The sequence below is a fragment of the Corvus kubaryi genome, unplaced genomic scaffold (genome assembly GCF_017639235.1).
Source record: "Corvus kubaryi isolate FWS band 111438036 unplaced genomic scaffold, C.kubaryi_AGA036_p1.0 37265, whole genome shotgun sequence".
NCBI lineage: Eukaryota > Metazoa > Chordata > Aves > Passeriformes > Corvidae > Corvus > Corvus kubaryi.
In genome coordinates, this window is record NW_024581080.1 from 2984004 (window position 1) to 2997589 (window position 13586).

Sequence of the window (13586 nt, forward strand, 5' to 3'; positions counted from 1 at the left end):
CAGAGCAGGGAAGGCTGGATTGGGACCCGCTTGTAGGATCACCACTTTGGAAACCCCGTGGGGGTGCAGCTGGTGGGTCGAGGTGGAGATTTGTGGTGTCAGAGGAAACCCGTAGTGGAGGCTGGAGCTGATGTGTTTGCTGGACTCGTGCAGGGATGTGCAGGAGCTGGTGGATGCAGGTGTGGTTGGTCAAATGTAGCTGAGACATTTTGCGAGCTGACATTGAATTTCTGTTTTATATCAGAGAAGGAGAACAGGTTGGACAGGTAGACTCTCACTCTGCCATTGGATTCTCCAGTGAGAAAATTAAATAGTGGGTTTTTACAGAGGGAAAGATAAAAACTCACAGGCAAAAATCAGGCTATGCTGGATGTTTTTGTCCAGGAAATACTTTACAGAGAGTAGATACAAATTTTTTAAGAGCTGGTGTTGCCATGTGTGGCTGTGGGTGAGCAGAACCAATGGGGAGGGGAAGCAGCAGGGAATTCTCTGCTCGCTCTCTGTCACCTTGGAGCAGCACAGGCAGGCAGCAGGATGTTGCTCTGGCAGTGAGGTTTGTGTTTGGATCTCACCCCGCTGCTGTGGATAGCAAATGCAGGATCCGAGCATCCCGTGTGTGTGTGCCTTCCCAAAGACCGAGCTAGGCAGCTCACTATGCTTCTCCAGAGCAGAGTTAACATCCAGGTCTTTTCACATGCTCTTCTTCTCTCCATCTGTCTGTCTCTCTCCCTGTCCGTGCTTTGGTGCATCAGGACTACTGAGCAAGTGAAATTTCTCTGTTTTCTGTTGTAAGTACTCTCTCCTGTATTCCTTTTCTTTTCCTTTGCTGTTTTTGTCCTCTCTCTGGGTGTGTGCTGCCCCACTCGTCTCCATGGCATGCCAGCTCCTTCTGCCCTTTGACTTGTGCTCTCTGCTGTCTGGTTTGTGCCCCCGCACCCCTCGGCGGGGTCCCCAGGGTGGCCTGGCCTGGTGAATGCCTGGGAGTGAGGGAGGAGAGGAGAGCTGAGTTGAGCTGAGCTGCACCAGAGGCACACGCCCGTGCTTGTCCTCACAGCATGCCGCCTTGCAGCGTCTTCTGATGGTGGACAAGTGCTCAAAACCTTCAGCTAATGGAGGGGAGGAGGTTTTTGTTGCCTTGGTGCTGGGGGGGGGAGCTCAAACCAGCTGCCAGGTGATGTGATAACCCTGGCACAGGAGAGGGTGCAGAAAAGAGGAGGGAGAGGATGTGGTGAGTTTGACTGCTCGTGGCAGGGCATGAGGGAGAAAACCAGTCCAGAGCGATTCTTCAGTGTGACCAAGGTGTGCATGGCAGCGTGCAAAGAAGCCTCCGTGTGCCGTGCCACGTCGCTCGTTGTGCTCTGCCGCGCATGTGTGCAATGGGGTGGGGAGGCTGGAGAGTGGCAGTGGGTGGGGGCAGTTCCATAAACCTGGGAGCAGCTCGCTGCAGTCCTGCTCGAGCCTTTGCTGTGTCCCTGCGGCGGGGAGTGCCGTGTCTGAAGGCTGGCATCCCTCCCGAGGTCCCCGCAGCGGCTGTCACACGAGCTGTTCCAGCTCAGCAGGTGTCTCCTGGGGGTCAGACATGGCCCCGAGCCTGGGAGATCCCTGAGTGTGGAGTGTGAGGGGTTGAGATGCAGGAGAAAAGCTCATGCTCTCCCACCCACATTCCCACTGGGACGGTGCCTCCGCTGCCTTGCGCTGTGCTGGTGCCCGGTGTGTCGGGATGCAGCCGTGCCTGCAGCCCTGCGCAGATGGCCTCCGAGATGGTGTCTTCAGGAATGTGGGATGAAGTTCCAGGGATAGCTTCCTCACTGGAGGGCAAGGGGACCACCTGCAAGACCTACTTGGGCTAAACTTCCCACCCGAGGGGCCCCTCTCCATGGGGCAGCATTTGCGTCAGGCGGAGCGTTTGTTCGAGGCACAGCACTCGCCCTGGTGCTTTCCCACTCTGCCCTGGCCGCGCGGGTCTGACTCACGTGGGAGATGTGGATGCTGTGGAGAAGTCCCAGACAAATCTGCAGCTGCAGGGACAGGGCATGAGACAGCCTGGACATGGTTCTTCCTGCAGAAAGTCGACATGCACTGAAGCCTCGGGTGCCTGGACACGCAGGGCGAGGGCGCAGCGAGGGAGATCCTTCTTTGCCAGCTCCTTGGCGGTTGCCTCTCTCGCCATCAGCCTCTTGGGGTCCTTGCTCCACTCCTTACCTTCCTCAGGAATAAACACCTCACAGACAAACCCAACTGATGTGTAGTCGTGTCTTTTGTTTGCCTGTTCCTTCCGTTCCTTCCAGAACTTGCTCTGCCTCGGTGTTCACTGGTGAGTGGGGTGCTGGCCTGCGGCGGGTGCAACGCTAGAGCTGGGACTGCCTCCCCCTGCTTGGGCTGTCTCGCACGCGCCCCTGCATCCCCCGCAGCACCCCTGAACCCCCCTCAGCTGCTGCTTCTCTCTCCTGCAGGAGCGGCTGCAAGGTGAAGCAGCACGAGGCGCAGCCCCTGGTCCTGGACATCAGCACTCAGGTACGTGGGATCTCATCCCCAGAGGTGCGGGCTGGGCACAGGGATGCTGGGATGGTGCTGGGGAGAGCTGGGCTGCCTGAGCTTCACGCTGGCGTCTTCCCTGCGGGCAGTTCCTGCTGGGAAGGGAGGGAGGGGGGCTGGTGGGGAGCAGCTTGCCAATGGATTTTAAGCCTTCCATACTTTCCATGAAGTATCCAGCAGCTCACCTGGTGGCCTGATCCCTGCAGATTAACCCAGTCTTGCTTAACTGCATACTTTGGTCTTGCAGGATGAAGGAGTGTTGATCTCAGAAATCCCAGATATTACAAATCGGGATGGACGTGCCACTGATGAGGAGAAGCTGGCCTCCACCACCTCCACGCAGAAAGCAGCCGGGCTGGAGAAGAAGGCTGAGCCAGAAGATGACCTGGAGTATTTTGAGTGCTCGAATGTCCCCGTGTCCACGGTGAAGCACAAACCAGAGGCAGGTAAGGAACATCCTGGTTGCCTTCAGCTCTGGGAATGTGCCGTGACTGCACCCAGGGAGCCTCTGTAGCCTCTAGCAAGGAAATGGTGCTGTTGAGGCAGCGCAGGCTCATCAGAATTTATTTACACTGACAGGGCTAAAGGCTGCTGCAGGTTCTAATGGAACCTCCCATTGCTTTCCTGCACTGTTTCCAGTATGGAAAATGATGGTCCAGGCTGTGTTTATTTAGACTTTGAGTACAGAGCACTCTCCCCACAATGCTGTGGTGGGATGTGGGTCAGGCACGAGGTTCCCTCCCTGTGGTGCTCCCTGCCAGTGCCCCCTGACACCAGTGCTCCCTGCTGAGCTGAGCTGAGAGCTGAGCAGGACAATTGTCCATCGATGGGAGCATCCTGCCCTGGCTCCTGGGCTGCATGGTCCCTGCTTAGAGCCTGTGCCAGGAGCAGAGCTGCCAGGACTTGGTGTCCCAGCACAGGGGCTGTGGTTGATGGAGAGCTCAGTAACGTCACAGAGACCCCCATTATTGCTCCTGGTGGAATTCTGCTGTCAGTCTCCCACGTAATTAGCCTCTCTGACCAAGCCATTACAAAATAATTAAAAGCCAGGCAACGTGACATTTAATCAATAGCCAAGTCCTAGGTGCAAGCAGGAGAGATCACCACGGGGGGGTTGCAGCCCTCCCCTCTGCAGGGACCTATTAATCATTTCTCCCGATGGCTGTGCTGGGCTGCCAGCTCCGGGGAGAGGAGAATGGTCCTTTGTCCTCAGGGGAGGAAAATCTGACAGTCAGGGGAGAGGCTGGGAGGGTTTGTTTATTGCTGCTGGTCTCAGAGGGCCAGGCAGGTGCACGGGCTCGGTGGGAGCTGTGGGTGCAGCTGCTGGCACCGGGATAAATGCAGGGAAACAGTGGGAAGTCTGTGGTCACCAGCGTTACATTGCCTCCTTCCTTTCCAAGCTGAGCTCTCTAAATACACAGTTCTCTGCCTGGTTAACACATGAATCATGTCTGCAGTTGTGTGAGTGTGGTCCATAAATTACCCCTCATGCTGTGTGAGGCAGCGCCGTGCCCACAGGTCAGGGTGTCCCTCCTGCAAGGCAGGGTGTCCTGTGAGGCAGTGTCCCGCAGGTCAGGGTGTCCCACACCTTGCAGATGTGGGGAGATGTTTTTTATCTCCTCTCTGCTGTTAAGAACAGCAGGGGCCATGTGGCAGCTCCTTTGGAGGATGATGGGACTGGCTGGCATGGGCTGGTGCTTGTGCTACTTGGAGTGGTCTGAGCAGCTGGTCTACTCCAGCATCCTGTTGAGGTGCAGAACGTCCTGTGCATCTTCCTCCTCCTCAGCTGCTGTGGTCTCAGGCATGGGTGGCAGCCCTGGGGACATGGACGGGCACAGGCTGAACTGCCACCAGAGGGAAGTGTTGGCTTCCTCTCCAAGGAGTGCAGGAAGGCTGGCAGGGTGCATGTTGTGGCACCTGGGGACAGGGTTTAATGGTGACCTTAGCAGCGCTGGGGACCCGATGGTCTTAGAGGGCTTTTCCAACCAAAATGGTTCCATGCAAGGGCAAGAGCTGGGGGCAAAGATGCCTTTGGGAGGGGAAGCTCAGGGGATGGAGTGGCTCAGAGGTACCCTCCTACGTCTCAGAAAATCTGTGTGTGCTCAGGGTGCTGTTTCCAAGTCAATAAAAGGTTGTGTTTCATTGTCTTTAGGTTTTGAAAAGGAGATCTGCAAGCAGATGGAAAAGGATGGGCCTGGCATCTTCCCTGTGAGTGCCTCTCGCTTTTTCCTTTCTGAAATGAGTTTCTTTGGGAGGTAAAATTCTTGACAAGCCCACACAGGGACTTGATAAAAATAGCAGAGATTTCCCAGCAGGCCTGGAGGAGCCTGGCAGAGACAGATCCCTCCTGGGTGGGCACTGTGGTGTGGGAGGGAGGGAGGAAGGGAGGGATGCTGGAGACAGAGTAGGAGCAGTGCCGAGCCAGGGCTGCACTGGAAAGTGGCTGAAGGACAGGGAGAGGGCAGAGGACACCATGGGGAGGGAACAAGCTGCTGGACACTGGTTGTGTCTCACATGGAGTGACCAGGGCTGGCTCTGATGGCCTGTGGGTGCTGGTGCCTTCTGCAAGGGATCCTCAGCCGCTGCCCTCAGGAAGGGAGCTGACAGCAGAGATGGGGGGAGAGTAAAAAAGCCCTGGCTCTGCAGCCACACTGACCCTGACGCCCCAGCAGCAGCACCACTGTGCTGGGACACCCCTGACACGCCCCAAGACCTCTCTGCTGCGGGGGGCACCCTGTGCCAGCTTAGCAGCCCCTGGCCAAAGCTGCTTGAGTTGACAAGCAGATGACAGTGAGATTAGCGACATCAGCAACACCAACTTCTGTGAGACAGATTTAACTGTGCTGAGCCCCACAAGGACGTGAGGCAAAGTGAACCTTTTGTTTGGTGCCCAGGGAGCCTGGGTAGGCTCTGGTCCTGCAAGCAGGCTGGTGTCACCCCAAAGGCACCTGCAGGTGCTCAGGTGTGCACCTGCTTTTTGGAGATACTGTGGGAGGCTGCTGCCAAACCACACTGGGCTGAACCTCCCCAGTGTTGAGGTGTCCGGCCCCAAACCTGCCCCAGGGGCGGCTCCCACCACCGGCCATGGCTGCAGTGGAGCTGAGAGAGCCGTGCAGGGCTCGGGGAGCTTGAACTGAGCAGCAACTGAAGCGCTGGGGAGGAGGGGAGGGGAGAAGTGCTCCAGTGCTCTGGTTTCCAAAACGTGAGGAGCAGGCTGCCTCCTTCCTCCGAGCACTTCTCTATTTATGGCCTGGCAGCCCGTTCCCAAGGAGATGCTGCACGGCTGTCACTCGGCTGGGTGATGAAAGGAGGAACAGGCGGTGGTGTCAGCCTGGCTTGGAGGAATGTTTCTGGAGGCCTATCAGGCTGCAGGACCCCCCAGAGGAAGGGATAGGGTCAAAATCCAGTCAGGAATCAGCACCTGGGCTGTGGGGCTGAGCCTTCCCCACAGTTTGGTCTCTGTGATAAAATAGGGGAGAACACTCTGAACAGGGGAGGTGGGTGAAAAGAAACCCCCCACAACATCCCAGCTGGGTAATTCCCCCAGGACAATCCTGGGCTGTGCTCCATGGACAAGTGCCCCAGCGTGAGCAGGAGCGAGAGTCCCCTGGCTGGCATCTGCCTCAGCGAGTCCGAGAAGGCGGCCGTGCTCACGCTCATCAGAGAGGAGGTAACGGCCGGTCCCTGTCCCCTGGGGCTGCCCCTCGATGGACCTCACCACGGGGGGAGCAGGGGCTGCTCTGCTCTGCCTGGGAGGGGGGATCTGATCCCCTGCGTGGGTCAGAGAGGGGAAGCCCCTCAGAGCACATCCCAAGGGTCCCCTGTCTGCTGCAACCCAGATAATCACCAAGGAGATCGAGGCCAATGAGTGGAAGAAGAAATACGAGGAGAGCCGGCAGGAAGTGCTGGAGATGAGGTACGAGCTGTCCCTGGCACGGCTCTGCGCCGGCAGCGCCGGGCTCTGCGCGCCCCTGGCAGGAGGAGGCTGAACGGGGTGGAAGGGGCTGACACAGGTCAGCCTCACCGGGGTGGGGTGTCTTGGGAGAGATGTTCTCTTAGTGCTGGTGCTGTGTCAAGCCTGCTCGTTCCTTTGCTGCAGAAATAAAGCCCCGTTAGCTGTGCCAGCCCCAGTGGCAGAGGGGGGTCTTGGCCTGAAGCAGCACTGATGGGTGCTGCAGCCCCAACATCTGCGTTGCAGCCCCAACATCTGGGCCCTGTGACTGTGCGGCTGCAGGGGTTTGATGGTGGGGCATGGGCCAGCAGGGCCTCCTGTGGGGCAGATTGTTGTCAGCACAGCTGGAGGTGCATGTCCCCAAAATCAGGGGCCTCTCACCTGTTTTTTTTCCCCTCTTCCTTCTAGGAAAATTGTGGCTGAGTATGAAAAGACCATTGCCCAGATGATAGGTAAGGTGCTGTCACCTGGCCAGGTGTGCGGGGCAGGGAGCTGGCTGCCACAGCCATCCCCACTTGGTCACTGTGTCCTTGTTGTTTGTTCTCCATCCCAGAGGATGAGCAGAGGACAAACATGACATCTCAGAAGAACCTGCAGCAGCTTACGATGGAAAAGGACCAGGCTCTGGCAGACCTGAACTCGGTGGAGAGGTCCCTGTCAGATCTGTTCAGGAGATATGAAAACCTGAAGGGCGTCCTGGAAGGATTTAAGAAGGTCCTTACCTTGGTTTGCCCTTTCTCCCTGCAGCTTTGGTCCCCGGACACAGGGTTCCTGTGCAGCCACGCTCCATGTTTCTGTGCTGCTGAGCTGGATAAGGGGCTCCAGCATAAAGCAGAAGTTGGTTTTATTTAAAGCATTTGTTTTTACACTCAGAACTGTATCTATCATCCCATCAGAGTAATGACTTTGTGCCCAGTCCCAATGCAGATGGATGTACTTTCTTTTGCAGAATGAAGAAGCTCTGAAGAAATGTGCTCAAGATTATCTAACCCGTGTCAAGCAGGAAGAGCAGCGGTATCAGGCCCTGAAAGTCCACGCAGAAGAAAAATTGGACAAGTAAGGTCATGCATGAGATTGCTGGGTGCTTCAAGACCTTGTAGGGAAGCAGCTCCATTTGCTTTCCAGAGGCTGGAAGGCAGGAGCTGAATGATGTGAAAAGCTGCATTTTACAACCTCGGGCTCAAGTGTCCCTAAGTGAGGCAGAGCAAATCCCTGAACGCATTCTCTGATCTCTACTTATTTATTTTTTAATGGAGAATCTGAGGTTCACGGTCTATTTATGGTCACTTACCAAGTTCCCATCTTTCAGAGGGCTCGTGTTTGTGGTACGTGAAGGGGCTGTGCAGCCCTGGGGCTCAGCTGATGAGCAGGAGCTCACCAGCACATATAACCCCGAGTGAAGTGGGTGGTGAGGTGGTTTAGCTTGGTTCTGAAAGAGCAGAGTTTCGTACAGGGGCTTGGAGGAGCTGAATTAACCCAGTTTCATCCAGTTCCCATATGGGCAAACCGCCTCTGTTGTATCCAGGCAAGTGGAGCTGGGCTCTGCAGTTGCTGCGTGGCCTCAGGCCGTGCCATGGTGCTCCTGCCTGCACCCAGACCTGGCCACCGGCCCCCTCTGTCCATCCCCCACAGAGCCAACGAGGAGATCGCCCAGGTGCGCACGAAGGCCAAGGCGGAGAGCGCGGCGCTGCACGCTGGGCTGCGCAAGGAGCAGATGAAGGTGGAGTCCCTGGAGAGAACCCTGCAGCAGAAGGTAACACACCTGCCCCACGCTTCTCTGCCAGCCCTGCCAGCAGCTCCTGTTGCTGCCCTGAGCATCCTGCTGATGCCAGAGGTGTCCTCCAGATTTTTGGTCAGAAGGTGGTTTGTGGGTTTGTTTTTTGGGGTATTTTTTTGGTTTGCTTGGGGTTTTTTGTGTTTTATGGGGTTGGTTTGGATTTTTTTGGCAGAATGGGCATTGCAGGCTCTGCCTGCTTGCAGAGATGTGGGCTGGGGCTGGGTTGCTGGAAATCTGTGCAGCTCTGGGGTCTGACTGGGATGAGGAGGGGTGAGCCCAGGGGCCCGCACAGTGCCTGGATGCACAGAGGAGCTGTTGCAAGGGCAAGTGTAGGAGCGGGCTGCCCCTTCCTACGCAGGCTTGATGGCAGATGGCCCCAGGTTTTATCCCCCACCTGTGCCACCATGGGAGTCCCCAAGGTCTGCTTTTCTTCCAGAACCAGGAGATTGAGGAGCTGACCAAGATCTGCGACGAGCTGATAGCGAAACTGGGAAAGTCAGACTGAGTCTCACCACCCCTCGCCAGCACTCTGCACTTGGCCGCTTTTCTCGTGACGTTGAGCACCTTGCCTTACTCCCGGGCTCCCCGCAGAAAAGCTGCGTGTCCAGCTGCCCCGCTTGGCTGCCGGACCTGTGGCTCCTGAGCAGAGCCGCTCTCCTCACTCTCCCTGTCTGCTTCCCACAGCTCCGGGGCTGGGATCCCTGCAGTCAGGCTGGGAATCCTGTGGTCAGCCTGGGCCTGCGTGTTCCTCCCAGGACCTGCCACACTGTCCGTCTGCACCAATGCCAGCTCTCAGGTGGGAGGTGACAGCCTGGGCTCTGTCCCCCTTGGTTGGGCTGGGTCTGTTTGTGTCCCCACTGTCACTTACTGTCCTCACGTGCTCAGCGGAACAGTTCCAGCCACGTGGTAGGTCCTGCCCTGGGATGTGGGTGATGCCAGGGGTGCTGCTGGCTGGCTCTTGCGCTGGGGAAGGAGACCTGGCACCTGGATGGCTGGTCTCTGGTTCGTGGGTGAAGTCCAGCACAGCATCTCCCTGTCCCTGGCTGTGCCAGCCTCAGAGGAAGGGAGCTGACATCTCTGCATTCGTGCACTTTATGAGCATTTATGGGCACTTGGGCTCTCTGCTCACTCCTTCCAGGCAGGCACGGTGCTGACACAAGGCACGACTTGTTTCCCCCAGGGCACTGAAACAGTCACATAACCTGTAGTAACTTCGGTCCTCTTCAAGGGAGAGTCTGGGTGAAGGGAGGCAGGAGGTTGTGGCACCAAGAGGTGCTTGAGAAACAGGGGGATGTTGGTTCTGGAGAGCTGGGACTGCCCTTCCATCCTCCCCTTGGCCACCCTGCCTGCAGCCCTGGCCCCTCCAGTGCCTGGGGGACCTGGTGTTGAACACGTGCAAAGCCAAGGCCATTGCTGGTGACTCCCCGTGCCATAGCCAGATCAAGGCCCCATTTCAGAGGCTGCAGGAGAAAGGAAGTGAACCCTGAGCTGCCTCGTGGCTGCTGCAGTAGCTGCAGTGGTGGAGGATTCTCTGCCTTGAACAGATAGTCCTAAAGTGTGAATTAAGGGAAATATTTGCAGTTTGGACTGTTTCCTGCCCAGCCTGTCAAACACTTTCACAAACCTTTTTGCTGCTACTTTTTTGTAACAATTGAGCTCTTCTCCTTCTATTTTCTAATTCCCTGTGTTGAGCATGCAGAGCAAACACCTGTTTAAGCCAGAGCCATACACTTGATTATATTTTATTAGTTATATAATGTATAGAGAGAGTTTATTCTACACTTAAGCAAAGGTGTCAGCAGCCTGCCCCAGCACACAGCTTCCCAGCCCAAGCCCCCAGTTATCCCAGTGACGGACTGGTCAGGGAAGCCAGTGGCTGACACCACTCAAAGCAGTGCACCTGTTGCTTGTGCTGGATATTCACCCTTTGCACAGTTGACAGAAAGGAAAAACCTTTTTTCCCCCTCTCTTTTCAACCCCTTTGATCTCCCCACCTGTCCGCCTCCTGGGCTGGTGAAAAAGCTTCAATCATATGATCAACAAGGACTGTTTCTGTTCCCCTTTGGGAGTCTGTGCAGGTAAAGCAAACCCCTGAGATGCAGAGATTTCTTGGGCAGTTGGCTTTTTCTCTTGAGGAACCAGAGTGCAGCATTGCACAACCTCTCAGAGCTGGTAGAAGGCTGGTTCATGGCTGGATTTTGGTTTGGTCACTGGTGCACTGCACAAGGTGCCCGTGTGAGGCTGGTGGAGCCCTGGTGTGGGAGGCAGGTCCCAGATGGGACTGTGGCAGCTCTCAGCCTTCTGCCTTGCTCAGGGCCGTGATGCTCGTGTGCTGTCTTGGCTCAAGGTGTCACAGTCTGAGGTCAGTCTCTCCCCGGGGCGTTGCTCTGGCCCTTGGAGCTGATGGGTAATTGCAGAAGTTTAGGTTTCACCACTCAGCACTTCCCCAGACCCCTGACCTGCGCACAGCACAGTCACTGCTGCAGCTTTCCCCTCTGGGCTGTCTGCGAAGCATGGCTCCACTGTGATAATGCACGGGGCAGAGTCCTCCATCCCTCCTGTCCCTGCTCCCCAGTGTCACCCGGTCCTGCCGTGCTGCCTCCTCCAGCCGGTGCTGTCGCATTCCCGTGCCTGTCCGCATGCACCCCAGTCTGGGCAAAGAAGATTCCTACGGAATGATTTATTAACTATAATATGGTTATAGTTACATATATATAAATACATATGTAATGGGTATAGTTATATGAAGTAGAAGGTGTGTGTTTGCAAACAGGCAGGATGGTTGCACCTCGTGTGCCGCACTCTGACATGCCGAGGTGATGGTGTCCCTGTGACCAGCACAGGGAAAGGCAGGTCCCTGTGCACGGTGTCACAGCCTGGGTGTGTTTGTTGTCTGTTCCTTGCAGTAGACTTTAAATGCCCCTTTCTGGCAGCGTTGGGCGCTGCCCGTGCTGCTGTTGCTGTTTGCAGTGTGTGTTTGCCAGCAGATCTGTCTGTAACCAAGTGCCAACCAGTAACCCCCAACTACTGATCTCTTCCCCCATCCCTCTAGTGTGACCTCCCCCAGGCAGGAACTTCCTCTGCATTTACTCCCACCCCTCTGCTTCCAGCCATGTGTGTAACTGCCATCACCATCGGTTTTATATGTATGATAATTTCCCTTTTATATGTCAGGTAAATATTTGTAAGAGTTATACTCACACAAATGAGATTATTATAATGATTACTAATATATTTTTTCCATGTTTCATTGCCTGAGTAAAAACTGTGTTTATCACTCTTGAAAGCTTTCTTGGTGTTTGTGAGGTTGGTGAAGAGTTTTTGGAGGAGTTGGCTTTACCTTCCAGAATGGGCTGTGGTCTGCCTTGTCTTTATTAATGTGGTTTACATGGCAGTTGGTTTCAAATAAGCACAGTTATCATCTGTTCCTGAAATCTGCATTCCTGCGCTCTGAAATTCAGACCTGGGATGACTTTTCTGGCCCCCTGACTCCCACCATTCCCACCACACCGTGATGGTGCTGAGCTGTGGTGGTGAGCTCAGACAGCAGGAAGAGCTGAGGCAGCAGCAGGATGTCAGGCAGGAGAATCCTTGGCCTAATCCCTGCGCTGACAACCCTCTGTGGCCTTGGGTAAATCCTTCTGGAAGGATGGAGCCCTGGGGGCTGGGGAGTGCAGGAATTGTTCCACTGGGCTCCCAGCCCTGTAGGGGTTTTCAATTCTCTTGCACTTCTCTTTTGGTGGGTTGGAAACTCTCGAGGGGTTTTCCCCAACTTGGCTGCTACTCATAACAAGAAAGGGGTTGTTCTCTGGATGGAGCAGGTGGGCTTGATCACAATCTTTGAAAGCCACCACAGGGTTCTGTGTCCAGGGGTGGTTTCCAAAGCAGGCACCAGCAGGATATGGGGCAGAGCCCAGCCCCATCCAGTGGCACCAGTGTGGCTCTGCCCCACTCCCATTCCCCAGCCCGGCCCATGTCCTTGGGGAGCTGTGTCCTGCCCCCCCGGCTAAGATGGCATTATCCAGGGGCTGCAGTGAGGTGTTATCCCAGCCCCCGATACAATCACTCAAGCAGATTAGCTGTAAGACCTTAAGACAAAACAGCAGCTACGCACCCCACACTGCACACTGCTGAGAATGCCTGCCCTGAAGACCCTACTGGCCCTGGCCATCGTCACGTCCCTGGCTGGAGAAAGTAAGTGTCCCTTGGCTCCAGGCAGCACAAGGTCGGGTAAATCGCTGTAGCTGCTCCTGCGCTTGCTGCTGCTCCATCCCTGTCACCTGCCTGCGGGCTGGCACAAGCCCACCGTGCCCCTGTCCCTTGCTGCTCCCACCCCTGCAGGAAAATGATGTTTTGGGGGGGAGGGTGGCTTTCCCCTCTGAATACCACCCAGAGAAGCCTCCTGTCCCTTGCCTCTCTGCCACTGGCACAAAGCCCAGGCATGTGGTGCCCAGCAGGGACCACAGAGCCTCTGGTCTCCAGTTCTGATGGAGGCTCCTGAGCCAAAACCCTGCAGCCTCTCTTGGCTAGAGCTGTGTTTCCCTGCTAAAACTTGGTTCCTCCAAGGCATAGTCACAAAAAGCCATTGTAAAAGGCAGGAGAGTTGGTGCACTGCTCAGAGCAATGCCATGGAGTAGGGGCAGCTCCAGACAGTTCCAGGATCTTTGGACCAAGGCAAGATGAATGTGACTGTGTTTTTAGCTCAGGGCAGATGAAAGGCTGTGCCATGCTGTGAAGAACAGCAAAGGAGACACAACACAACCCAGCAGCGGAAGCCGGGTCATTGTGGGTTACTGGCAGGAACTTACTGGCATCTGACCCCATGAAATCCCCACTTTCCCCGTTCATGGGTTTTCTCTCCCTGAGATGAAGCTGGGAGCTCTGGGCAGGAGCCGGCCCCGCTGCCACGAGAGGGCTCTGCTCCGTCAGCAAAGCAGAGACGAGTTCCATCTCCAATACCGGCGGTAGTTTATCCATCCCCATCAAAATCAAGGATTCATCATTTCAGGCAGGAGCAGCATCTTCAGGTCTGGGTTTTTCTGGGGTGTGTGTATGCTTTGAGGGGTCACACAGCTCTTGCACCACTGTCGGCTCTGACGCGCAGGAGAGAGGGGCTGGCTGCTATCTAACCTGCCTGTGGCCTCCTTTAAGGACGATCTGGAGACGGCTCGTCCCTCCCGACTCACGCATCTGCCTGGCACTTTACTACTGCGTGTCACCGTGCTTGGTCCCAGGCAGCACCCTTGGGCTGAGCTTCCTGAGTACAGTGTAGTTCGTGGGAGGTACTCCCACAGGTTGGACGAATTCTTCCTTCTCCCCCCC

The 13586-nt window shown here is 56.0% G+C and overlaps 1 protein-coding gene across 6 annotated transcripts in view; it reads left to right on the top strand.

The window, feature by feature from the left end:
* Nucleotides 1–13586, top strand: part of TACC1 (transforming acidic coiled-coil containing protein 1) — a 32531-nt gene that overhangs the window by 17793 nt on the left and 1152 nt on the right. For 4 of the 6 annotated variants that reach the window (XM_042024922.1, XM_042024921.1, XM_042024923.1 and 1 more), the window contains 11 exons: nt 753–788; nt 2454–2514; nt 2783–2981; nt 4688–4743; nt 6083–6205; nt 6375–6451; nt 6896–6939; nt 7041–7201; nt 7437–7543; nt 8120–8240; nt 8701–12458. In XM_042024922.1, the coding sequence (XP_041880856.1) occupies nt 753–788; nt 2454–2514; nt 2783–2981; nt 4688–4743; nt 6083–6205; nt 6375–6451; nt 6896–6939; nt 7041–7201; nt 7437–7543; nt 8120–8240; nt 8701–8769 (1054 nt within the window). In that variant the 3' untranslated portion in view covers nt 8770–12458. The remainder of the gene's footprint in view (nt 1–752; nt 789–2453; nt 2515–2782; nt 2982–4687; nt 4744–6082; nt 6206–6374; nt 6452–6895; nt 6940–7040; nt 7202–7436; nt 7544–8119; nt 8241–8700; nt 12459–13586) is intronic. The other 2 variants (XM_042024920.1, XM_042024924.1) reach the window with 1 other exon arrangement.